The sequence below is a fragment of the Aedes aegypti genome, chromosome 2 (genome assembly GCF_002204515.2).
Source record: "Aedes aegypti strain LVP_AGWG chromosome 2, AaegL5.0 Primary Assembly, whole genome shotgun sequence".
In the NCBI taxonomy this organism is placed as follows: Eukaryota; Metazoa; Arthropoda; class Insecta; order Diptera; family Culicidae; genus Aedes; species Aedes aegypti.
The window spans coordinates 231,821,248-231,848,866 of record NC_035108.1 but is presented as its reverse complement, the minus strand read 5'-3'; the positions used below and the strand labels follow the sequence as shown (position 1 = coordinate 231,848,866).

The 27,619-nt window shown below is 38.1% G+C and overlaps 1 protein-coding gene across 7 annotated transcripts in view; it reads left to right on the top strand.

Moving 5' to 3' along the window:
• LOC5574374 (histone acetyltransferase KAT6B) overlaps positions 1–27,619 on the top strand; it is a 53,992-nt gene that overhangs the window by 2,091 nt on the left and 24,282 nt on the right. For 6 of the 7 annotated variants that reach the window (XM_021844403.1, XM_021844399.1, XM_021844400.1 and 3 more), the window contains exons 2-5: positions 16,722–17,298; positions 17,378–17,706; positions 17,778–17,888; positions 24,424–26,105. In XM_021844403.1, the coding sequence (XP_021700095.1) occupies positions 16,735–17,298; positions 17,378–17,706; positions 17,778–17,888; positions 24,424–26,105 (2,686 nt within the window). In that variant the 5' untranslated portion in view covers positions 16,722–16,734. The remainder of the gene's footprint in view (positions 1–16,721; positions 17,299–17,377; positions 17,707–17,777; positions 17,889–24,423; positions 26,106–27,619) is intronic. The other variant, XM_021844402.1, reaches the window with a different exon arrangement.

Sequence of the window (27,619 nt, the reverse complement as noted above, 5' to 3'; positions counted from 1 at the left end):
TTCTTCCCAGGTCGTCGTTGATGGTCGAGACGAGTTGGTCTACATTTTGAATGGCTCCCGAGATGTAGACCTTGATGTAGAGTTGATAACTACACGTAAGCCCCAGAGGAAGACTGTTTATGTCGAGGCTGAACAAACAGCAAAGCGCTCAGGCAAGAGCCCTGAGATGTACCATCAGCCACTGGTCTTTGAGGGGATGTCACATTTCCTTTGCGCACCGCCTGTGTGCGCTGCTCAAGGAACGCGGACAGAAGTTCACATTCACCAAGTGAGAAGCAGAACTCTTCACGCAGTTTTCTCTGCAGCTTACGGTGGTTTACATAGTTGAAGGCCAATGAAAAGTCGACCAAAACCATAAAAGTGCACTGTTCGTTGTCGAAGTGATCGTAGATATCGTGGGTTACTTTTGCTAACGCTGTTGTTGTGCTGAAATCTTTTCTGTACCCTGACTGGTTTGTTGCAAGAAGTTGATGATCGATATCTTCCACATAACCGATGATTTGCTCGAGAAGGATCTTTTCGAGTACCTTGAAAATTGCTGGAAGGACGTTTATAGGCCGTAAGTCCTTGGGTTCGGCTGGATTGGTTACCTTTGGTGTTGGGGTGATTTTTTTCCAGATAGATGGAAACAAACGTGCTTCTATTACGTAGTTGAACCAAAACTGGTAGCACAAATGGGGTTAGCATTTTTATGAACGACTAGTGGTCCCGGCAAACTTCGTTTTGCCATCAAGTAGCGGAATTTGGGGCAAGTGTGCCACCTTTAGCAAACCGTTCTCTAACTTTGCCTAAAGCTTATAAAATCCACTATTTTTATTTATTTATTTATTTATTTAATTTATTTGTTTAATTATATTCAAATCATTGGTTTTAATACATTTGTTAAGGCAGAGATTTGTACTACTTACAGCTGCGAAATTATCAAAATTCCTTTGGAGAACTAATAGTAATGTGGTACATTTATGCAGAGGTAGGGAGAAAAATAGTTCAATAAAAACCCTAGAATTCACTTTTTGTTATTCTTAACCTAATCTAAACTAATATATCACAGTGTTTTATTGAAAAAGACTCGCAACGAGTGGATTTGTTGAGATTTCGCACGACAATTTGAATTTGTTCGTTTTTTTATTGAAAAACTCGAGTAACGTTTCCGTTTCTGCGATATCATGAAGCTCATCTGTTGGGAACCAGGGATCCAAATTAAAAATCATCTTTAGAAGCTTGTTCTGTTTGACTTGGAGACGTCTCAGATGAGACATAGCACAACATTGCCAAACTGGACAACCATAGGTGAGGACCGGTCTGAAGACACTTTTGTAGAGCAGCAATTTGTTCGCCAGTTGTAGAGAAGATCTTCGGTTAATCATTGAATACAATGAACGAGTTAAACCTTTAACTTTGTTGATACTGTTGTTAATATGTTTGTCAAATAGCAGCTTTCTATCCATTGTCAATCCCAAGTAACATGCTTCATTTTTCCACGGAATGTCAACTCCATTGACGTTGATTTTTGAAGATGGTAGGTGTCTTGGGGCTCTTCTTCGTGTGAAGAAAATGGCCTGAGTTTTTGCAGTGTTTGTCTTGATCCGCCATTTCTGCTGGTATTCTTCGAGCTTGTTCTGCGCTTGCTGGAGTTTGCAGGTGATTATTTTTGGATCTTCATCGGAAACGAGGAATGCTGTATCATCGGCGAAGAAGGCGTAGGTGATTCCATCAACCATCAGGACGTCGCTAGTGAAAACATTGTAGAGTGTTGGGCTCAACACTGATCCCTGTGGGACGCCACAAGGGATGTCGAATTTCCCAGATACGGAGTCGTTAACAGATACTTGGAATGATCTTTCGATTAGGAATGATTGCACCAGCTTCACAATGTAGAGAGGACAGTTACATTTACGTAGTTTATAGATGATCGCGTCCTGCCAGACGGAATCATATGCCTTTTCGACGTCAAGCATAATCATACCAGTCGATTTTCTGGCAGAGAAACCGTCCTTCACGATTTTGGTTATCCGTGCTAACTGGTGGTTGGTGGAGTGACCGGCTTTGAATCCAAATTGCTCGTTTGGAATCACCTCGTTAGAATCTAAATGTCGATTCAACCGATTTAGGATGATTCGTTCAAACACTTTGCTCAGGCTACTTAGCAGACTGATGGGGCGGTAGTTTGTAGGCAGCGTTACGTCTTTTTTGGACTTGGGGATGGCTACTACAGTTGCATGCTTCCACATGGTGGGAAAATACATCAGTTTTATGCAACCGTTGAAAATTTTGGTCAAATAAACCAGGCCTTTTCGAGGTAAATGTTTGAGCATCACGTTGCGGATCCCGTCCTGACCTGGAGATTTTTTACTTTTGAGTCGCTTGATTATCTCCCTGATTTCTTTTGGTTTTGTGAGAGTCGATGGGTTGGTGTTCATCTCGATGAAATTGGAAAGTTCCTCTATTGTTTGATTGACCTCCTGGACTGTCCTAGGGTCGCTCGCGAGTGTGTTGTTGTGGGCCTGTGCGAAGTTTGCCGCCAGTGCATCAGCTTTCTCTTTGCTTGAAACCATCAAACGGTTTCCAACTCGCAGGGGTGGTTGATATTTCGTTGAAGAACGAAGGCTCCTACTGATTTTCCAAAACTTTTTGCTTCCTTGGGTCAGGTCGCGTAAAGTTTTGCCAAAATTTTTGTATTTGTGTGCTGCGCACTGTTCACGAATCTCTTGAGTGAGTGCATCAACAATCCTCTTCAAGGCAGGATCCCTCGAACGATAGAATTGCCTTCGTCGGACATTCCTAAGTCGAATCAACAGCTTAGTTTGATTGGGAAGTTCGTGATTCGTCTTGGTGATATTAACAACAGGGACAGATTCGACTTCAGCAGCCTTCAAAGCTGCAGCAAATGCATGAATACTGTCGTCGATTTTTTGTGTAGTGTCCAAATTATTAAGCAAGCTTGACGTCACATCGAGTCTTCTATTTACAGAGTTGGCAAAGCGATTCCAATCAGCACGATCATAGTTTTTGTATTTGCGCACTTGGGTTACCACTGGACTATCCGTGTTGATGGAAAATACTACGGGATAATGGTCTGAACAAAGTTCTTGGAGTGTGTGGGGTACTGTCATGTTCACGTAATTATTTGATAGCACTAGGTCCAAAGTTGAGCAGTACTTTCCACCCGGTGAAATGCGAGTGTAACTTTCGGGGTAGTGTACGAAGAAATTTCCATTTTCGCTCTCCTGTAACAGCATTTCTCCTGCTTTATTGCTTTTAGAACAGTGCCAGTGTCGATGCTTGGAATTGAAATCGCCCACCACGAAAAATGGTTCCGGAGAATCAGTGTGCTTTCTGAGGTCACGTTTGAAGTTGTTAAGGATCGCGCGATTCGAAGATCCAGGGAAGTATGCTGCGATGATACGCACAACAGTAGATTCGAAGTTTAGCACTATTTCAACAGCCTCAATGGAAGAAGTGTTCAATCCATCAGCTTGCCTGAAAGCAATTCCGTTCCTAACAAAAATCGCAACGCCTCCTCCACGGTTTGCTACATGACTTGGACGATCCAAACGGACACATGAATAATTTGGATGGTAGATTGATATATTCGGTTGGAGCCATGTTTCTGTTACTACCGCAACATCAATTTCGTGTTTTTCAATGAACTCGAAGAATTCACCTTCTTTATTGCGAATGGAACGACTGTTCCAGTTCATGACGCGTATACTATATGTGTTGTCCATTGAACACATACTTGAACATCAGCTCGGAAAGAGCGAGAAATTGCGATGCCTTTGTCTTACACGAAGCTAGACGTGTAAAAAGATCGTTGGCAAGATTCAAAAACTCCGAGAGGGAGAAGAGATCCGAGTTGTTATTTGCATCACGTTCTTCATCGGAGCCCGCGAGATTCACAACAGCAGCAACACGCCCAACAGCAGCAACACGCCCAACAGCAGCACCAGAATCTCCTACAGGAGGGTTTTCCTTGACGACATCCGCAAACATCCTGTTGTGGCTCACATATGTAGGTCGAGGCGAACCACTGAATCCACTAGAAATTGGTGCACTAATGGAAACACCTGCACGATGTGATGTAGAGCGCTTCTTTTTTTCTTCGCTTAACTGAATGTAGTTCTTCCTGGTAGGGCAGCCCTTGAAGTTCGCTGTATGATTTTGGCTGCAATTGGCGCAACGAATTCTCGAGTGTGAGGATGGATTGTTGCCTTCACCCGGCGGTGGCAAGGTGCATTCCTTGGAGAGATGAAGCTCCCCGCACTTCACACATTTTGCCTCCATGTTGCAGTAACGCATTCCATGACCAAATTGTTGGCATCTAAAGCACTGGACTGCATCGTTTACCTTTTTGGTGAAGTAGCGCCAGTTCACAACAACATTAAAAAGTGTCCGAGTTTTTTGTAGATCGCGCAGCTTGACTGACCCCTTAGGGAAATGAAGAACGTACAGAGCGATTTCTCCGTCTTTTGACGAGTAGAGAATTTTCACTTCTGATGACAAAATGTTGTTGTTCTGCAATTCAGTTTTTAGCTCATCCAGGTCAAAAACCGGGAGACCACCCAATATGACTTTGACTGGCGTTTCGTCACTGGTTCCATGTGTATAGAACCTGGCGTTCCTCGTTTTGAGAGCTTCAATCGTCTTGTCGAAGTCCGCTTTATCCTTGATCAGAAGTCGGATGCCTGACTTGATGATTTTCTGTGTGAATGATTTCACACCCATTGCTGGAGACGACATCAGGTTGTTGATTTGTGTTACAGTCCAATTGAACACAAATATCGGCGGGCACCGAATCTTGGCCACACTCTGTGACCGAAATTGTTCACTTTGTTGAGGTCGATTCCCATCGTCGTGCATAAGGGCGTCGAAGATGTTTTCAGTCGACACATTCGGATGCACTTCATAGTGGATGTTTACGTTGCCATTCGATTGCGATTGGGGCGGACTTTCGGCACTATGTTGTCCGGTACACTGAGCACTGGAGTGATCACCGCTGTTTAGTGAGCTGCTACGCTGACGTTCCGGATGCTGGTTAGGGACCAACAGTTGTTTATCGACCATTGCATTTATCTCCGATTGCGTGGAGGTTATGCGAATTTTGTTTTTATCGTAGTTCCGACGGATTACTATGGCGGACGGGCCATTCGAGCCACTTTTCGGATTCGCGGCATCTGGAGCACTACTCGAAGCGTGCTTACCCAGGATTTCGGATTAACGATGTACTTTTTGTGAAAACTAATCAAAAGTTACCGTCGTATAGGAGAGACGATGTGATCGGTTTGACGTTTCGATCAAAAACTGATAAAATCCACTAATTTAGCCTCATGATGTTAGTTTCACATCTTTTCATAACCACTGTGTCATTTAAAAAAAAATAATTTAAAAAAGTATTAGTTTTGGAGCTTCTAAAAAATCATCAAAAATGACCTATTTTTCGACACTATGGGGCAAGTGTGCCACCCATATGGGGCAAGACGGCCACCGAATGAACATCGCATGTAGTTCTACTCGTAATGAAATTTTCTTTATTTCCTATTAATATTACTTACAAAGCAGACGCTAATCGATAATTTAAAAAATAATTTTATGTTTACCATAATAAGGGGATGCTTTATAAAAAGGTTCAAAACATGCGTAACTTCCTATCAATTCGAATAACTAAAATAGTTATTTTTGTCTCCATTCAATACAATATATGTATTACCCTTATAATACGGCAAATATGTATAATAATAAACTAGATCAGCACTAAATAACGGTTAAATATTGATGTAGATATGTAAAACGGTACTTAATAAGCCGAAAAACATGTTATTATTGAATATTTTGAGAAAAAATCACTTTGGGGGGCAAAAATGTCAGTTATTCCCCTACTATACTTCAAAAACTACTACTGGTGCCTCATTTTGGCTTATTATTATGATTTTGTTGATGATGTTTACATTTTTATAAATTTCATTCCAACAATTTTTGTTTACCAAATAGGTGGCATACTTGCCCCAATAAGTATACATTTCATCCAAACTGGATCTCGTATGTAAAACTAAATACTTTTTTCGTTCAAATGCCACAATAACTTACACATTTGAATAGTTTCACGATGTACAGTACGTTAGAAAAATCTGTTAATAATTTACCTTTCACCATGCTATTTAGAAACAACGAAATCTTATAAAAATCCACTCAAATTTGGTTGTCTTTGCACAAGTCGATGTAAATACGTAAAAAATAGATCAATCTTCATCATATTTTGATCATAGTATTGTGAACTATAAGGGAACATATTGTTATGCTCAAAGAGAAAATATATATTGCAGTTTTTATAAAAAGCAGGGGTGGCACACTTGCCCCAAAGTCCGCTAGGCTGTTGAAAAACGCCGTGAACCGTCACTTACAAAATGAGAGTTCCGTTCTCTTTCGATTTTTTGACTTTCCCAGTGAATATTCCGAACTTTTTAAAAACACAAACACGTCGGAACACTTCACGAACACTTTGGTGAAAGAATTATGCAGTTTTGTTAATCCGTTCTTAAGCCATTTCGTGACATATAAACACCATTCCATTTTTTATATATAGATAGATAGATAGATATATAGATAGATAGAAGATAGATAGGGGAAAGTGGGGCAGTTTGGCCACCTAAGGAAAAGTCGATAAAAGTGCTGAGAATATTATGAATTTTTCGACTGTTTGCAAAATAATCTCATATAATCTAAAAATTCAATTATGTTGTTACTACACTTGAAAGTTATTAGTATTTATAAACACTCCGTGCTAGAAGATATATTTTTTTAAGAACATTCTAACAGTCAAACTTCATCATTCTGAAATGATGAAATTTAAAAGAGCCATTCGGGGCAATATGGGCAGTTTTTTTGAACATCATTTATTTATTTTTCTTTGAGTTTTGAACACTGACTTATAACATGCCTATTGCTTCATTTCCTCATAAGCTTTGAGGTTGCATGTTATTTTAGATGAAATTTTAAGAATTTATGCAGTTTTCAAGGAGTGCTCATTCCACCTCATTGGCCAAACCGCCCGGACTACCCCTATTGCAATTTGATCGTTGGTTTGGACGCGCTTAGAATAGAATAGATCTGTGGCAGATTTTTTCACAATTGTTATTGATTTCTTTTGAAATGTTTTGTGAATCTGTGTTTGAAAATATTAAGTGTATTAAAAAGGCAGATTTTTTCACAATTGTTACAGTTTTCTTTTGAGATGTTTTGTGAATTTCTAGATAAAAATATTAAGTAAGGACGCCATTCACCGCTCATTTAACAGCATTTCAACATGTCAACAATATTTTCACAAGTTTTTGTACTAGACGCAAGAATCAATTTTTGTTTTTGTAGGAAAAAAGTTGAAATGTGAAAACGTATAATGCCAATGTTACAGGTTTAGGACGCCATCCACCCTCATCCCACAGGCCCTATATACAGCACTCGCTGGAATTGATTACTTTCATTAGCTGGTTGTATTATTTGTACTATAGTACGACAAAATATTGAACCGTGGCAGCTAAGAAGCATTTTTCAAACTGCCATAATAAAACTATTGTTAAACTCATGTTTGCCGCCTTCAGCAGCCTAAAAATATTTTTGTTATAAATTATCTATAATATAAAAATTATACAATACATTTTGGTATACTTATAGGTACATGCAGATAACTTTTATGTCGAAAATTTGTTCAGATTTTTCAAAATAATTCAATGAGCGGTGAATGGCGTCCAAAAAAATCATTGAGATCCTTGGAAAGTGTTTAGAAGAGTACTTAGGAATTCCTGGTAAGTGTCTTGATGAGATGCTTATTGAATTTCTATTAAGATTAATGGCACATTTTTGATGACATGTTTTCAAAAATCCTAAATGTAATCGAGGCGATAATTTCTTGAAAGTTCTTTGGAATATCACTGAGGAGAATTAGTGTTTTGCTAATAAGATTTTTAGTGGATTCTAGAAATGTGTCTAGGCGATTTTTTCTTATAATTTTGAGGAGATTACTAGCGTTTGAAAAAAAAAACTGAGCTAGAAGATTTTTATGAATTTTCTTGGGAGATATAAGTGGTTTCTCAATGACATTCTGGACACATTCATTAACCCCCCAACGCCCAGTGTCACCTCTAGATGACACCTGTTTTGTTTTGCTTGTCAAAAATCCAATACTTCTTTGAATTCCATGAAATCAGTTGTAAATGAAAGATTTACTTATCTAGTTTGATTTTTGCTTAAAGTGGTCCACATAAATCCGGAGTGGCCACCGGGAATCGACTCCAAGCAGAAAAAGACCATTTTCTGTTTTCAATTATAACAGGAAATCAAAACGACATTTTATTTTAAAACAAACGTGGTTTGCATTGTTTTCAGATGTGCTTCAAATATATTTAAGGCATTAAATTTTTGGACACAGTATGTTTTTTATATTCCGATTTTTTCAACTTTTACAAATTTTCGTCTATGCATTTAACATGGCAATGGATTGCAATAATATTCAGGTAGTAACTGTCAGAAGCGATGAATAGTAGTGGTAAGATATCGAGAAAAATTAGAAATGCCCACTGCGGACTTTATTATGGTACCCAGAACCTGTTTTTGGAAGTATCCTAGAGTCCCAAAACTGTTTTAATCGAAATAATGCATACTGCGGTTCGCAGTTCAATTCAAATGAGCTGTATTTATCTAGATTCGTTTAGTAATGATCAAAATACTATCATGGTATAATGTTCGACCTACGTGGCAACAGTTTGGCCTTCTGGGAGATCCGGAACATCCGTAAAATGGCCATTCCATCAATATTGATCTAGAGCGTCGCGGTTTTTTTTAATCCATTTGTTTTCATGATGTATAGATAACGCCAATATTGAAACCCATTTATAAGCTTGGGTGGCTATCGGATACTCCACCGGATGATCCGGAACATCCGTATAAGCCTAACACTTGATCTAGGGCGCCCGAAGTTTTTGAAAACCTTTTTTTTCTAGATTAATTTTTGAAACCAATTTTTCTCGGCATTACGTCCTCACTGGGGCAGAGCCTGCTTCTCAGCTTAGTGTTCTTATGAGCACTTCCACAGTTATTAACTGAGAGCTTTCTTTGCCAAAGTTGCCATTTTTCGCATTCGTGTATCGTGTGGCACGATTATACACTTTGCCCAGGGAAGTCAAGGAAATTTCCATTACGAAAAGATCCTGGACCGACCGGCAATCGAACCCAGACACCTTCAGCATGGCTTTGATTTGTAACCGTGGACTCTAACCACTTGGCTAAGAAAGGCCCCTAGAAACCAATATTGGAATTAAATTTTTAATCTTGATAGCTATAAGGCGCCCACCGCATGAAATCCGGAACATCGGTGAGAGCGATGAAATGATTAATAGTGTTATAGTGCGCTACGAACTTTTCTAAAATAGGTTTTCATTATTTTAGGATGAAATTAGTGTTGTGACTCATTTATCGTCCTATGTAGCCACTGTAACCCTACTGAACAACCCGGAGTATTCGTAAAAGTAAATTCCATGCTTCACTATTAACGATAGTAGATAAGGGTCCATAATGCTATATTAACAAACGTATCCGGGCGGTGAATTCACTTATCTGTCCGATCGAAGATTTTTGCGGATTGGAAGTTTATTGGCTTACCATTGCAAAGAGTATCTTCATGCATGCCACACGATATACATATGTAAAAATGGTTAATTGTCAAAGAAAACATACAGGTTATAATTGTAAAAGTGCTCAAATAACACTGAGCTGAAGAGCATGACAGATTTTTTATAGAGCATAGGAATTGTTTGAACCGATTCAAAAGAGCATCAATTAAATGTTAAAGGTCAATAAATTTTCCTGATTGATTAATTGATTGATTGATTGTGGTTACCTTCTTATCCAAACACAATTATCAAACTTTACCTTATTATATTACAATACAACTTCAAAACAACTCCAAAAGTTTATTAATTGAAAATTCAACTAATGAAATTTAAATGTACGTTATTAAATTCTTACTATTATCAATATACAACAAAAAAAACAAAAATACAATCTTTTCAATTCATCTTTTTTCTTCAATCAATCTACAATCGTTTTTTTTATTAGATGCCAGGGACATATATTTCATATATAACGCTTTTGAAAGCGATGAAACGAACACTTCTAAGGACTGTTCACTTAAGAAAGTGGACACGTATTTTTTAAAGCAAACTATTTATTTTTGATGTGAATCGGTAAAATGAATCAATCAAAAAGGTAGCACATTTCATTTCAGGTAGCAAATTTCCATCAAAGAATAACAGTAAACTTTACCGCTTATATTCTGAAAGAAATCGTTTGAAATAAGAAATGAATGGTTTTACCGGTTCAAAAGCGAAACGGTTATATGAACCAGTTTAACAAGTTACAAGTTATAAACTTCCATCACAATAAAACAGCAAACTTTACCGAGTATCTTAAAAACTGAAAATGAAAAATGTACAGGATCAAAAGTGATGAACCGATACAAAGAGTACAACATTATAGTTGTATGATTAATTTGCTATCCAATGATAACAGTAAATTTTACGGGTTACCTTCTGAGAAATGTACGACAAAACTTAAACTAAATTATAGCAGCAAACTTTAGCAATTATCGTCTAAACAGCGTTGCAAAAATCTCAAATGCTCATACATACATACTGAAGAATTACTAATTGCACAAGTTTTCTTATATGTCACCTTAAAAAAATCGGTATAATGAACCTGTATAATTACAACACATTTCAGTTGTACGAATAATCTGCTCTCAATTGATAACAGTAAACTTTCAGAAAATTAATGATTTTACCGGTTCACAAACGCATCTGTGAAATGAATCGGTTCGAAAAGTTACATATTATAGCAGCAAACTTTTGCGGTTATCTTCTGAAATAAAAATTATTGATTTTACCGGTTCGAAAGTGAACCGGTAAACCGAAGCGGTTTATCAAAAAACAAGATTTTTTTATTTCACCAAACATTGAAATTAAATTTTGATTAAATCGATATGTATAGTAAACTGGCTCATAAAATAACAAGATATAACATTAAACGTTGATTCTCATTATTATGAAAATACGTCCAACTGAAGAAGAATCACTGACTTCATAAGTTTCCTTATATGCTGGCTCAAAAGTGAATCGGTAAAATGAACCGGTTCAAAATATGACACATTTCAGTCGAACAACTTAACTTCCCTCAAAATAAAACAGTAATTTTTCTGGTTATCTTCTGAAATATAAATAAAATATTTTACGGTTCAAAAATGAATCGGTAAAATAAACCGGTACAACAAGGTACACATTACATTTGTAGGATTAATCTACTATCAAATGTGAACAGTTAACTTCACGAAATATTTTCTAAAATAAGAATACATTTTTCAACCGGTTCAAAACGAAAGCGGTAGAATGAAACGGTTCAAAAATTTACACATTTGAGTTTACGATTAAATTGCTGCCAAATTATAGCAGCATACTTCAGCGGTTATCTCGTGAAATAAAAATAATTGATTTTACCGGTTCGAAAGTGAACCGGTAAATTGAACCGGTTCACATAAAAACAAGATTTAGCAAGACGTATCACCTCCCGTTGGATTTGAATTTTTATCTATAACAGTTCACTTTTGGGCGCTGGAGGGGCAGTGTTTCGGAAAGCCCGAGCAAGACGCTTCGTTTTCGGGACGCCGGGAGTTTGGTTTCTGTTTCGATTGTTTTGCTGGGCAGTGTTTTCGAAAGCCCGAGCAAGACGCTTCGTTTTCGGGACGCCGGGAGTTTGGTTTCTGTTTCGATTGTTTTGCTGGGCAGTGTTTTGAAAAGCCCAAGCAAGACGCTTCGTTTTCGGGTCGCCGGGAGTTTGGTTTTCGTTTCGCGCATTTTGCTGGGCAGTGCTTCGAAAAGCCCAAGCAAGACGATTCGTTTTCGGGGCACCGAGAAGTTTTGCTGTTCGCGCTGTGTGAGTGCGAAAAGATATTCGTGTTCAATCGAGGATGGATTACCAACTGGTGAGCTCGTTTCATGCTTATGATAACACATTTTCTCATGAAAGCCTTAGTTTTATGTAATATTCAATTAAACTTTGTATGGTTCGTCACTACAAGTGTCGGCATTATGATTGTTTTATACAATTCTAAGATACATATAAAATTTTTGATTTTACTTAAGATATCTTTTGAATTGTTCGACATTATGAATGTTGACGTATTTTTTAAAACTTCTACCAAAGACTTTTCTTCTTGAGACAAAAATGCACAGCAATACACTTAGGTAATTTTCAAACAAACTATGTACGGTTCGTCACAACAAGTGTCGGTATTATTTCAGTCTCATATAATTTATAATATTTGCATATATTTTTCTCTTTTCGCCATTAATAAAAACTTTTTTGCATGGTTCGACATTATGGATGTTGACGTTTATTTTGAATCTCTTACCAAAAACTTTTCGAGACAAAAATAAAAACTAGCTTTAAGTTGTATTTTTCCTCCTTATCCATGGATCGCATCACCGACCAAAGGTGACTCCCAGATCTTTTCCTGTTCCACTAATAAACACCCTTCCCGTGATGATTGTGGAGATGCAGAGGTATTCTCGGTCTCTAGAAGCAACAATCATTACACCCTAACATTCCTTCCCCATCCCAACTGATTGTAAGGACTTGGCCGGCGTCGTTATTGATCAATAATATTAGATCTGCTAAAATTGCACTCCGAGAGTAAGCGGAAACTCCCATCCCTTATTCATTTGGATCGCAGTGCAATTATTACCAGTTCCGATCAATCACGGAGTAGCAACCATTGACATGTACAGTCAGTCTATGCTATGCTATGCTATGCTATAACAGTTCACTTTTGGGCGCTGGAGGGTTTAGAATGGATTTTGACGGATTCCTGAAAAGTCTAGTTTGGATTACTACCTTAACTAATCCGTGATCTATAACAAAGTCCATGTGATGCCTAACCAGATTTTGTATGAGTTCCTGCAGGTTAACAGTGAATTCTTTCTGTCATTCACCAGCGTATTTCTTGTGAGACCCTTAATAAATTCATAAGCTCTCTATGATTAATTAATGGATTAAAAAACGGCAAAGTCGTTTAAGTATTTTTGGGCAGCTTTTGTTTATTTCTTAAAAATCTTCTTGGCAAAATCTTTGATGGGTTTCTGGAAAAATACTTGTTTTTAGTAATGTCATTATTTTTTGCAAACAATCAGTATTTTTTTGTGGTTTATCGTCTATGCCATAGTGATATTTTGGATCCAACGAAAATTTCACTAGATCAAGAATTTGTCCAGGAACCAGCTATGGACCATTTCTATAGCATAATTTAAGAAGTCTTCGTAGAAGATGGGTTGACCGTTATAAACATTATTGATTTATGGAACAATGATATGAATTCATATAAGGTGCTATTGCCATTAGTGGACTACCTAAGCTATAAAAATCATAACAAAATAACGAAAAGCCTTAACAGACATCTTTTGGCGTCAACAGAAAGATTTCAACCTCTACTATATGGAAAAAATATAAAAAGAGTGATAAAACTATTTTTTTAGTTTGAGCCACTATTGGTACACGTGTTCCAGTAGTTGCGCTAGTGCTCCAGTAGTAAACGTTCGGGAATGATACAAGGAATTTTAAACAAAATGGTAATTTTTTACGTAGGTTTAACATTTTTCCCTCGGAACAGCGACTAATACCTTTCGAATGAAACATGAAGATCATCTCTGGGACATTTATTCATTTTTATACATCCATTTTAAAAACTGCTTTTATCCGTTGATCCACTACTGGAACACGACGGCAACTATTGGTGCAAGGGAGCAAATTTTTTGCGTAAACTTAATTATTTATATGACTTTTTGGGCGGTATGAATAAAAAGCGTTGAACTTTACTACATGTAGCATCTACTCAGAAACAAAATCCACAAAGTTTACTCCACTTTTGGTATGCATAAAAAACCTTTCGAACATGTAGTACCCTGGGAGGGAGGCACAGATACTACACTTGAAATTTGATACAATTTTTTTCCAAACTGCAAGATAACTCCAGTTTGCCAACGACAATCAAGGCAGGCTTGGTGCAAATCGCTAGTTTTCATTTGTTGTGTACCTTCTATCTTTCTGGACAAACATTGAAAAAGGGCCACAATTTTCTATGCGTTCAATTATCAGTTTTATTGAAAACAGTAAAAAAAGACCTCATTCCAGTACGTTGGTTACATTCAATTAGAATAAACGGCACCCTCGTGACGTTACTTTTGAATGTGCATGAATTGATTCTAATTCGATTTTTGCTACTTTTGATGAAATGCAAAAAATATGCTTTGGATGGTTACGCCAGTTACGCGCTTTTATCATGTTTGTCCATTGTTTAAGATCCGGGCTCACAGTGACAGTTCGTGACAGCATAATCTCGGCTCACTGTGACGTAGAGACATTTTGTATTGGTTTCTCCCTCCCAGGTAGTACCTACTAGTGATCCTTTATAGAGAGATAAGCGGAAGAGAAATGGAATGATTTGGCAACAGACCAGCAGAGCTGATTTTGCTCGGCGTCGAGAATAATATTGTAACACGGACATGACTTCCTCATTGCTAAAAAGTGTATTTTGTTTCGTTATAGATCTTTGAGCTACATATTCAAACTAATAAACAGTCGAAAAAATCAACAATTAAAAATCGCATTGACAAAAATCCAAGGGCTGAAAGTCTCTCTAATAAAGAAATAATAATAATAATAATTGACAAAAATTTAAAAAAGAAAAATATTTCATTATTTTGCTTCATGCAAAATTACTTTTACCGAAATAATTTCAAGAGGATTACATTACTCCTCAAGAAATGTTCAAAACAAACATAACGCATGTTCGATTGGCTCACACTTTGACAGAAATGTCAGCTTCCGTGAATCTCTCTCATAAAGGATTACTAGTACCTACTAGTTTCGAACATGAGCATCACGCAAAAAAATGTGCGGTAAAAACTACCATTTCAGGGGGTTAACTTAAGCGCTCGCACCGGCAATTTTCAGCAGACCAGATATGTGCTTGATTTTACCATGTCTGTAGTCGAAATCAGATTGTTGTAAATTATTTCTGTCAAATGTGCCAGTAATGTGGTGGGATGTACCGTAAACATAGTAAATTTGTCTGAAATTGCATGGTAGTTTCAAGAATGGGAGTAGTCAGCTAAAATAGTAGTTTTTACCACAGATTTTTTTCCCGTGGCAGTGACTGATGCTGCACGTTAAGAAAATTCTATTCAAAGTGCAGAGTGATGCTGCACGCTAAGAAAATTCCATTCAGAGTGACACTTAAAATTAATAAAATCATGCATATATGCTAAATTTGTCGCTTATTCACACGACAAATCATGTAAACATATAAATATTACTACGTTCCCGCTATTATGCATCGCGCAATCGATCATGAACACAAATTCATGTAACTTATTGCAAAGTTTCGGATAATTCGGCCGAGAAAAACCCCCATGCCAAAGTGAATCATATAAGTGCCCAAGTGGTTCTGCACCCTATTTGAACAGTTTTGTAAATGAAACTACACAAGAGGGTCCACAATACGCGTTTTCAGGTGGGTCCATAATAGGCACGTCGGTAGTGAGCCGGATTACATGGGAATCAAATGGAGGGTCCATAATACGAAACGTCAAATTTGTAAACATTTCTATTATGGACGCCGGGAGGATCCATAATAGGCATTCGGACAGCAGTTTTCAAAATGTATATTTCTCGATTACTTTTTCAAATCGACGTAAGTAACTTCCATACGGTTTTGAGAAAATTAATTCAGAAGAATCACAACATAGGGTGCAGAACCACTTGGGCACTTCCATGATTCACTTTGGCATAGGGGGTTTTTCTCGGCAGAATTGTGTGAAACTTTGCAATAAGGAGCGCTTTAGTGTGACGCATAATGTGGTCAAATATGAGCTCTGTAGCTTTCAGAAAATCCCACTGCCGAAGTGAATCAAAAGTGCCAAGAATAGGATCCGGCTCCCTATCTTCTAAAACTGTTTTAAAATTAATCACCTTTTCAACATTTTTTCCCCGTGTACGTCGCTTAAATTTTGCATACAATCAGCTCACGTTCAAAAACTAGGTAGTTTCTATTATTTCCCACAAAAATAATTTTAACAAAATGATAAGCCGTTCCATTCAGTTACTTTCGTCGTTTTTCTACCAGTGTATAATCGGCTCAAGTAGTGTTTTGTTTTGATTCGTGGTTAAGTCACTTTGTCTCTCCAAACAAAGGAGCGGCGAAAGTAGTGGTTGGGTTGCGAAAGTTGAAAATCTTACTTTCGTCGTTTTGTAATTCCGGAATTAAACGTTCTAAAAGTGAAAAATCTAGTTGGGTGAGAGCGGAACTTGTGGAATTTCGTCTGCGGAACACGTAGGATCGATAAAGTAAGTTTGTTCACTTTTCTGACTTGAGACTATTTGAATACGTTTTCGAGATTTCGCTGGAAAAATCGAATGATTTTGTGTGTTTCATAGGCGTATTATGAAGTAAAGACATTGAACTTGTTGTTAGACTCCACAAAACATGTATCCATCTGAGATATCATCGTGGAAAAGCGTCGAGAGTGAATTTCAGCTACTGGGGACCATTACTAGCATTGAAACCCTAATTTTAACAAATCTTAATTTTTATTGTTAAAAAATAGTAACATACTGTTCTGTTCCAGTCACTACAGCAAAATGCGTGAAAACTCGGAAGACGTCAGCCCTCAGGTGTGGAAGGAGTGGATTCTTGAAGCAATACGACGCATTCGTTGCCAGAAGCAGCGTCCTAGCGTTCAGAGGATCTGCCAAGCAATTGGTAGCCACCATAAATTCCATGAGGACATTGTGGCAGAAAAGCTCGAGGAAGCCGTTGAAGCTGGATCAGTGCTTAAAGTGTATAACAAAGGACTACATTCGTATAAGGCCCCCACGAACACCCAGAGACGCGTATTGCTGGTCACGAATGACAGTGACTTGTCAAGACTAGTGGTAAAAGCCGTGCGGGACCTTGGAGAATGCGATGGATCAAGTTTGAAGTCAATCGAAAACTATGTTCAGCAGACAAACAATTTGAACATAAGTAGCGGAACGGATTTCGGCTTAGTGATAAAAAACTCAATCCGTATAGCATCGGAGGAAGGAAGTCTTCTGCAGGAAGCTAAACTGTACAAACTGGGAAGCTTGGATAAACCTTTGATTAGAAGAAAATCGTCCTCACCGAAGAAAAAGGACAAAATTTTGAATGAAGCGTCGACTAAGGTGAGCATTTGAATTTAACACTTTTGCAACCGTTTGAACATGAATAGTTTGCATTTCACTAATAAAACGTCTTTTTCAGAAAACAACTAACATCGTCTGCGTCGAATGTCTCGGTACAGAAGCAAAAGGCCCTTCTGGACTGCCAGAGCCTTTAAGTTCGTGTAATGGTTGTGGTATGTCGTTGCATAATAAGTGCGCAAATGGGGATGATACTACCGTACCATTGGCTGCGTTGGTGAAAAAAGGCAATAAATGGTACTGTGAGGAATGCAAATCATGTGATGCTTGTTCGACGCAAAACGAAAAAGGACCCTGTGTACTTAGTTGTAATTACTGCTTGAAGAATTTTCATTTCTCATGCATGGACCCCGCCATCGTCGATTCTAAAAAGCTCAAATCTGTTTGGAGGTATGAAGGAAAAATTGGATGTATTTCTATAGCATTACTCACATCAGCTTTAACAAATGTTGTTCTTACAGGTGTTCTTCTTGCATGGCTCTGTACAGTCAGAATATTAAATCGGAAATGGAAAGCACACCTCAGCCAAAAAAGCGACATGAAACAGACAGAGAAGAAAAGAAGAAGAAGAGGTAATTTCACACAACCAATTACAATTTATTTTTCAAGTGTATTTACCTGTTATAAAATTTCAAAATTAGTGTAAGCATCATAAGGCAGCTCCATATCGTCCCCTTAATGCTACAACTAGATAACTCGAAATTCCGATTTTAGAGTTCAATTTGTCGAATCATAAATCTTTATTAAGGTAACACGGGGCCTTCCTTAGACGAGTGGTTAGAGTCCTCGGCTACAAAGCAAAGCCATGCTGAAGGTGTCTGGGTTCAATTCCCGGTCGGTCCAGGATCTTTTCGTAATGGAAATTTCCTTGACTTCCCTGGGCATAGAGCAACATCGTACCTGCCACACGATATACGATTGCGAAAATGGCAACTTCGGCAAAGAAAGCTCTTAGTTAATAACTGTGGAAGTGCTCATTGAACACTAAGCTGAGAAGCAGGCTCTCTCCCAGTCTGCCGCAACATAAAGATATGGTCTGTTGTCGATCGCCCGTCCTCGAAACCTTGATAACTTCCCACACATCTGCTTGCTAGCGGCGATAGACGGCGGAAGATGATCTGGGAAAGCACTTTATAGGCTGCGTTAAGAATGGTGATCGCTAGATAGTTCTCACATTCTAGCTTGTCACCCTTTTTGTATATTGAGGGTCTGTCTCAATTGCGTTGTTAAAATTAGTCCGAACTTAAATTTGACAGTTAGGAAATTATTTCCACTCCAATCAATGAATGAACTGTCAAATTTAATTTTTGTCTGGTCCAATTCGAAAACGTTGCAGATTCAGAAAATTTCAACGCCAGTGCAAGCAAGTTAAAACAAAATATCATCAAAATGTTATTGGAAGATGACTTTCTTATCCTTGAATTTCCTTCTTTTTATGTTCTGCTCTACAAGTTTGTAGCTGCTGTGCCTTCTTCTTCTTGGTATTACGTCTTCACTGAGAAAGAGCCTGCTTCTCAGCTTAGTGTTTAATGAGCACTTCCACAGTTATTAACTGAGAGCTTTCTTTGCCAAAGCTGCCATTTTTCGCATTCACAAGCATTGGATTGCTTGAAGACTGCAATTCGGAAATATTGTTCATCGTAAATCGAGGTCTATGTTCGAATGTTTCATAGAAGCCCCGGTATTTTTAAAGTGATATTTCCCAAAGTATTTAAATCACATACAAATTTTGAGCGGCTGACGCTAAATTATAGTTCGAGCTGCAATTGTGTACAGTTATTATGTGGCCAAAATAACACCCAAAAAGGGGCTGGAGCGAGAATTTATATTTTTCATATAATCGTGCCCTACGCAAACACATGCATAAATGTTTTTACCACCTCCTTGAAGTACCAAAAGGCTCATTAAAATGGTTCGTCTTTATATTCATTGCATTGCCATTTGAAAATCTATAAGCCTATCGCGGATACTAAACTGAGTAAAGTCAGCGGCAGCTGATATGATACTGAGCAGGTAAAACTTATATTATAATACTCAGCAGATTCAAGGCTGATAATATTATCCTTGTGCTTAGAAACTCCATTGTAACTATTCTCTGTAATAGGAACACTGAGGTCCAGGGGTGCCACATTAAAATCTGTATTTTTATTCAATTATATGTATCGTTAAGCTACAATTTACCGTGCATTTAAAAAAAGTATGCACTTCAAATAATTATATAAATCATTATATTTCTGTATTTATCCTTGACCAAATTATTTGTATCGTATTTCAAATCTGTATCCCTAAGCATTTAGATAACCATTAGGTTTACACATTAAATTCAAAGAGACACTAATCATTTGAAATAAAAAGGAGAAATTGTCACATCTCAGTTTGAGTTCTAAGGTTTTAAAAAATATTTATTGTCATCGTTGCTCAAAATCAGTATGAATTTGTATAATTTCGGAAGAATTATGTTTGCAGAATCCGTATATCAGTATTTTTCCAAAAACATTGTGTATACAGATTGTTGGTAAATATTCGAGAAAATCTAATCCAAAAAAAAATGCCTAGAAACGAAAGTGGATGTTAAAATTGTAGATAACGTATACTGTTATGTACAATTTTAACATTACTTTAGTAATTTGAAATATTTCTTTACAATTATTCGACTGGAAGAGAAGAATTGAGTCAAAAATTATTTCAAATCAGATCATCTGTTTTGGCGAATTTCTTGTTTTTGACAAATTTTCCGGCAAAAGTTTATTTATGTTTTTTTTTTAAATAATGTAGAGTTGAAAAACTATTTACTTGGGGCATTTTTGAATATATTCATGGAGGTGTTGAAAAGTAAATTTTTAATGGTGATTGTAGATGGATTTCTTTTAATATTCGTAGATACATTTTAGAATATAATGGCGAAGTTCCTTGCAAATTTAAAAAAAGAATCTATTGTGAAATTTGTAGAAGAATTCCTGTAATAAATATAACATCAATCAAAAATACGTCCCGGTTCTCGTTAAAAAAAATCTCGGCCTGTAAAGTTCAGCCAAGAATGGTTTCCCAAATTTGATCGGATTGTCTCCAAAAATTTCTCAACAAGCTCGACAAAATATTCACTTTTAGACAGAAATCTTAGAGGAATATTTACGTGACTTTTTCCAGGTAGAGCCAAAAATTCCTACGTTTTAATTTCCAATTTAACAAAGTTGATGTCTTTAAAAATCTGTGAAACATTATTGTTTTGCTGTTTGAGTTTGAGGAGCTAGATCAGCTTATACTTTCTTTACCAGTAATTCAAGAAAATTGTGATTTAAGTGACTTTTTTTCTGGAAAAGGGGCTCTAGTGATTTTTAGTTACAAATAGTGACTTTTTAGTTGGTAACTTAAGTGTAAAATAGTGACCAAGTCACTAAAAAGTGACTCGGTACCAGCCCTGCAATTGTTCGTTTTGGACAACACATTTTTGTGACCATCCAGATTGAACAAACGGAACAAACCTACCACACCATACACGGAAGCTTTGCAGTTCCTTGGTACCGATCTGCGGTATACGAAGAGAAGCCTTTTGTTACTGTAGTACACTGTGACAGGAATCGGTGGTCCTCTGGATATCAGAGCTTTCCTGCATTGTTTAGCCAGCCCACCGAGAGAAAAACTTACCCATTCACTGAGCAGCAATATATTATCCCACTTGATGTGCCGTCCGAAAGCCAGCTTGAAGGACATACGGATGTCCATATCGGTAATCACCGAAGCGCGACAAAAAATTGAAACGATATCCATAACAGCAAACACGAACTAACGAAATAATTATCGATCTGTCAAAAATAAGTCTCCTCTGGAGCAGACTTATTTTTGACAGATCGAAATCGGAGGGGAATTAATTTCCGAACTGTCAAATTTAAGTTCGGACTAATTTTAACAACGCAATTGAGACAGACCCTGAATATATTACTCCGTTCTTCCACTCTTCCGGTAGCTGTTCTGTATCCCAGATCCTGGCTATCAATCGGTGCAGACAAGTAGTCAACCTGTCCGGGCCCATTTTAATAGGCTCCTCTCCAACACCATCCTTTCCCAATGCTTTGTTGTTCTGGAGCTGTTTTATAGCATCCTTAATTTTTTTACCTATTGTGGGAGTTGGCACGTCTCCCTCATCCGCCGTACTGATGAAGCCATTTCTTCTGCTGCCTTGGTCTACTTCCTCTGCGCCATTCAGGTGTTCATCGTAGTGCAGCTTTCACCTCTCAATCACCTTACGTTCGTCCGTCAAGATACCTCTATACCGTTTTGATTCATATTACGGACACTCAAGGCCTCAGTAAAGTATAACTCATCAGAAAGCGTACCGTAAAATGGGGCGAATAGAAACACTTTCCGACATGTTTGAATGTGTACAACTTAAACCGTGTGGATAAAAACCAATTTTATTAGCCTTAAATATGGGTCACGTCTTCCTTTTGCTAAGACCCCAATTGCTGTTAAAAAATAAAAATTATATCGTACAAAGATTTATGAAAATGTTGTATGTTTCTATTCACCCCGCAATGGGGCGAATAGAAACACAGTTAAGTAAATATCAATACTTTTTTTCATTTTAATGGAAAAATAAACACATTTTGAAGTGCATCTTGAAGAAATATCAACATGTATTTACTTGGTGAAGAAAAAAAATAAAATTTTTGAAACTAAGTTAAATTTTTGATCATTTTTGAAATCAGTCAAAATGGCGGATGTTTCAAGCTATCAAAAATGATTGAGATTTCAATATTTTCTTCTCGATTTTTTAATGAGAAGTATAGCAAAATTTTTAATTTGAAAATAGGCTAGCGATACTATGTTGCTATTGAACTAATGGAAAAACAATATTTCAGTAGGTTTTTAAAGTTTATCATTACATAATAGTTGCATTTTTAACTGGAGGTCGCTTTGTTTCTATTCGCCCCACTGTTTCTATTCACCCCGTTTTACGGTATTGAATGAATTATTCTGTATGATTCCTCCGCGTTATCGAGCCTTCAAAACAATTAACTTTTGAATGGTGGATGAAGAGTTTGATTCCGCAATATGAATAATTTTAAATAAACAGAAATGTGTGGACTTTTCATGATTCTTATTCCGGACGCTTCCTTACTTTTGCCTCATATTCCGGACGTTTTGATTCAAATTCCGGACAGCTCATAAAAATCATATATAGAAAAATCAAATAATTAATTGAGATCGGCAAACCACTAAAAAGGCGTCTAAGGCAGCTAAACATTATAAATTTTTATAGATATCTATGGAAAATGTTGACTAAAACGAGCCTCGAAAGTGAGAACTTTTGAACGGTTAAAATTGAAACATTTCGTGTGAAATGTTTCCCATACAAAGTATTGTGCATTCAGATTAACTTTAGACCGAAGTTCATTAGAGAAATGAAATATCACCAACAAAAGTTCGCCGAAGTTCGGCGTCAGCATTCTACAGAAGTGCTACGCCGACAAAGGCATTCCTTATGCGTCTGCGAAGCACTAAATTAGAATGCCGACGCCGAACTTCGCCGAAGTTTTAACTGCCGAACTTCTAATTGTCACTCGAATTGTCAATACAGTGTCCGGAATTGGAAGCTGTCCGTAATATAAATCAAAACGGTACTTATCCCGTCACATTTCAGCTCGCGGCACAAAGCCTTTTTGAGTTTCTTGAGAACGATACAGCTGTACTTAATGTACTAAGGAACAACAATTTAGAACTAAAAAAAAAACATTTTTGTGCTCAAGCACTTCGTTAATCTCGGCCTCTAGCGGCACTGCTAGGTTATTGTCGGAGCTTAATGTCAAAAACGCTGCTCACCTCGACATTTCTACCGTGTCGCGTTTTACCCAATATGCGGTTGAATATCACCGGGGTTTTTCACAGCTTTTGGATCGAAAACGCGTTCTACGTTTGGGCCCGGCATCACGTCAAAGCCCTGCACAACATCTACTGGACGCTCATGTGCTCGATCACTGTACTTCGCTGCTTAGCGACGACGCGTTCTACCTTTGGGGACGGCATCCCTCCGGAGCCCTGCACAACTTTTACTATTCGCCCCCTGATGACTAAGTTTCGTTGCTCTGCGACAAATTGCTGCTTTTAGAGCTCTGCTGGTTGGTCAGCTGAATGCCGTGGTGGGCCCAGCGATTCCAGTTGGAGGATGGCTTCCGGTTCGCTGGCGTCACGACGACCTCAAACTCGTCCATCTCCCCGACGGTAAAGCTAGCCTACTCCGGCGGAGAGTTCCCAACGAGGTAGTACCTCCCAAACCAATGTTTTTGCTACGTGATTGATTCTTCTTGTTCCGATACTTGCCGGAGAGTGCCGAAGTCGATCATGCGAGATAATCCAGCTAAGGATGGCTTTCGTGGCGCTTCGGCGACTCAAGCGTGTGATACGCTACGTACTACTCAGAATATTATTCTCCGGCGGTAGATCTATCCTACTCCGACGAAGATATCCCCAGCGGCGGAATATTTTCCGAACCGATGTTATTCGAGCAGATACAGGAGTCGGTTCTGGAATTCCGGGTGGCGGATGACTTCTGGTTCCCAAGTGCCTCGACGGTCCATTACTGAAGCTACGTTACGTGCGCTCTACTCGGTCTTGTCTAGTTTGTGGGCTTCGTAGCCGTACGGTTAGTGTCAGCTGGCATTTAGGCGTATCGTACTAAGGACCTAAGTTTAGCCTCAGGCCGAAAACTTTTCGTGAGTGATGTTTTCCAACTGTGCCACTTGGTGTTGCACGCTAGTTCGTTGTGGTGCTTCCTTAAAAAGGTAAATACCGTCCACTGGGAACATTAACGTGCCTGTGTCCCCGGCGGTCGATCTAGCCTACTGCGATCGCGGCCTGGAGCTCTGTTCTCCACGTCATCTCCTTCGCAGCGACAGCGACGAAATACTCTACGTTATTCATCTGTTCATCGCATTCCACGAGCTCTCATACGGCCAGATGTCCTCCACGATGTTGTCGTGAAGAAGAAAGTGAAAGCTTTCTAGTTTCTCTCGTATTTGAGCTTTTTGTCCCTTTCAAAATTATTCATTCAAACGTGATCAATTACTTATTATTTTAATCCATTGCTTGTTTCAACATTTTTTTTTTCAGATCGTTGCATGAGACTCCATCGATGCTCAGGAATATGACGTCGCCTGTGCAAGGAAGCTCTAGTGCTTCAGTGAAAACACCGAAAGCGTGCTCTTCGTCTAAAAATAACAATCAACGTCGTATCAAACAACAGCAGTCCCAGCTATCATCGCCAGAGCCTGCGGAACGGATCGAGAAATTGCCCGGTAAACATTTCAATAAATTTACTTCTACTATTGTACCAAACCCGATGATGATGACGGCGATATCCAGAACTACTGGTATCAATGACAACAATTTGTTCTTAAATCCAACTACAAGCTTGTTTTACCGCGAGCAGACAGTTTTGCCACTGTCGTCGTCAGACAAGCATCGTATGTCATGCGAAAAGCAGTCCAAATCTCGTTTTTCTGCTTTGAATAATAAAAAAGCAAAACCTAAAGCTAGGCCTGACGCTGAAAGAATGCAAAGTGATGCACAATTTACGAAACAAGTGAACGAACCATTTCACTATACAGACACTAGCAGTGCGAGCGATGAAGATGTCGCTAAACGATTTAAATATAGACATAGTCGGGGAAAAGAATCGTCGAAAGTCTATGATGCTAACTGTCGTGCCGTTCATTTGTCTGAATCGTCATCTGAATCGAGTAGCAGTAATAATGAATTACACAACTACACGACGAGTGACAGTTGTAGTTCCAGTTCAGACAGTACTAATGATTCTGAAGACAGTGAAAGTTCTGAAACTGAAGAACCAACCGTAGTGAAAGGTACTAAAAATGGTGATAGCAGCCAACATTTTTGGCCAGGCATCAATAGTCAGCTTGGATTACTATCTGTAGCGCCACAAATTGGCATTCATAATCAGAAAACTGCTATGCCATTTGTTGGCAGTACAATGAATGCCAGTGAGTCATGGGGATTCGCCGCCGAAGCTAAAAAAAATATTGACATTTTTAGACAAACAACAAACCCGGCAATAACGAAAAGTGATAGCAAACCATCAGGTGTAATATTCAAAAAAGTTGAACAACCTGCCAAGCAAGAGAAAGATAAAGTGAAGACAACTGACAATTTAATGCAATCCCCTAATAATACCGTTCGTTCAGCTGAGAAGAAAAATAGCTTACAAAGCACTTCGACGAGTGACCCTAGGTCAAATAAAAAGCTGTCTAAAGAGTCCAAAGCTATCCACGGGAGCTACGATCAGCGCCTTATGATAAAGCGGAAACAAATCGAGTCCACTGCAAAGCATGACAATAAAAAAGGTTCGGAAGCCTGCAGTAAAAATACTATTCTAAGTCGTTGCTTCTCTTCCTTGAGGCACAATCAGCAGGTTTCTAAAGAAAACTACAACCTATTTATGAGCTCGATCGGAGAAGAAGGAATGCCTGAAAGGTTATCTCCGAGCAAACTGGTGAAAAAAGCCATCAATGAGAAACACTTTGAACAGCAACAGAAATCTCGCCTAACCAGCAACGATCCGCAGATCCTAAAAATGTACAACACTACAAAAGCACACAGTTGTTCTAGTCTCTCTGGTAGTAGTAGTAGTAATGTTGTTTTGCCTAAACCAACGTTTAGTAGTAATTCCGTCGCATCCAACAATAGTGAATACAATGCTGTTCCGGCTGGAAGAGTTAATGCATCTGGCTCATTACACCATCTGCCGCAACACAGCATATCTCCCTCTAGAATGGGTAAGAACATACACAATTCATATGACGATTGACTAAACATTCTAGTATCTAGTGATATTCATTTTTGGTGTCTTTATCAATATAAAAAACGCGGATTTCTCATTGCCATGCCTTTAACAGTCAAAGTAGCGTTCGCATCGAAGCTGCTATTTTTCTTCTTAGAGATTCATTTCACATCCTAAGGATTTATTGTCATTTTTGCATATTTGTGAGCAGAACAAGCACACAGCATGCATGGCGATTTAATTACGCCCAGAGAACACTTGGTTGGCACAGTCATTTGGCAGATATCTAATATGACCGAAAGGCACGTGGCAGAAAAGTATTGATACAATCAGTTGATTGGTTTTGAAAAGACTCATGAAATGTAATGCAAGTTGCAAATCAGTTTGTGATGCATATGAGACAGTAACATTGTGGTCAAGAACAGAATTGTAATCAAAATCGTGTATTATTACTCAAGTTGGGTGTATGCTATGCTGACTGTACAGCGTATTTGTCTCATAAGATCAGCAAAATTACTGCAACCATGGCACAAATATGCTAGATACGACTGTATGATGGTTGTATAAGCAATAGTTTTTCTGCCAGCCAACGGTCTGCCAAATGACTTGCTTCCAAGTGTTCTCTGTTTTTCTGATGTACTTAAGTTCACATTTTGTACGCCACCTATTTTTATTGCTAATTTTCAATTTAACAACAAGATGTTGCTTTTTACACTTATTTAAATATTGTTTGATAAAAAATCTAAATTGAAAACTCCATGATATTCTAAGATTTAGATTTAATATTAACTCATAGAATCATATCAAAAACATGTTTACTGTGATGGTCCTCTCCTACAGATTTCTGATGCATTTATGTTAAGGCCCAAGTCAAAACTGAAAAAGCAGTTTTCTCCTTTTAAAACAACAAATCGATGAAAATAAGAACACATAGCCTTTTTATTTGGCAGATAAAAAGGCTGTTTGTTCTTATTTTCATCGATTTGTTGTTTTAAAAGGAGAAAACTGCTTTTTCAGTTTTGATTTTTGTGCCATTTTCTCTTGCACCTTAATGTTACATAACTCAATATTTCATGAGTCTGCTCTTAAATCCAACAAATTTGGACTCTTGGTGGTTTGACTATACATATGCAGGCTTGAAATACCCCTCAACATCACCGGAGTTCGGAAGCATGCTCTAGACCAGCGTGCCTCTTTGTGAGGGAGCGAAAACATACTAAACAGGCAACATTAAATGAACGGGGACGATGCAACACAAAACATGACGGAGGAAAATTCTATCAAAAAAGAGTGCACAACACAATTCCGCGAGGCCCCTGTTTTGTACGGGTCACTCAAGAGTTCTTTAAAGTGTGAGTAAGGCTGAGTATATAATCAAGAGAGAAAGAGTACCGGAAAAATAAATCCACGCATTTCGATGCATTCTCACTCCAATCATTCAAGGGTTCGTGCTGTGTATTTTGAGTTAAATTTTCAATCCTCAGAAAAACCTCGAAATCGCCTCACTTT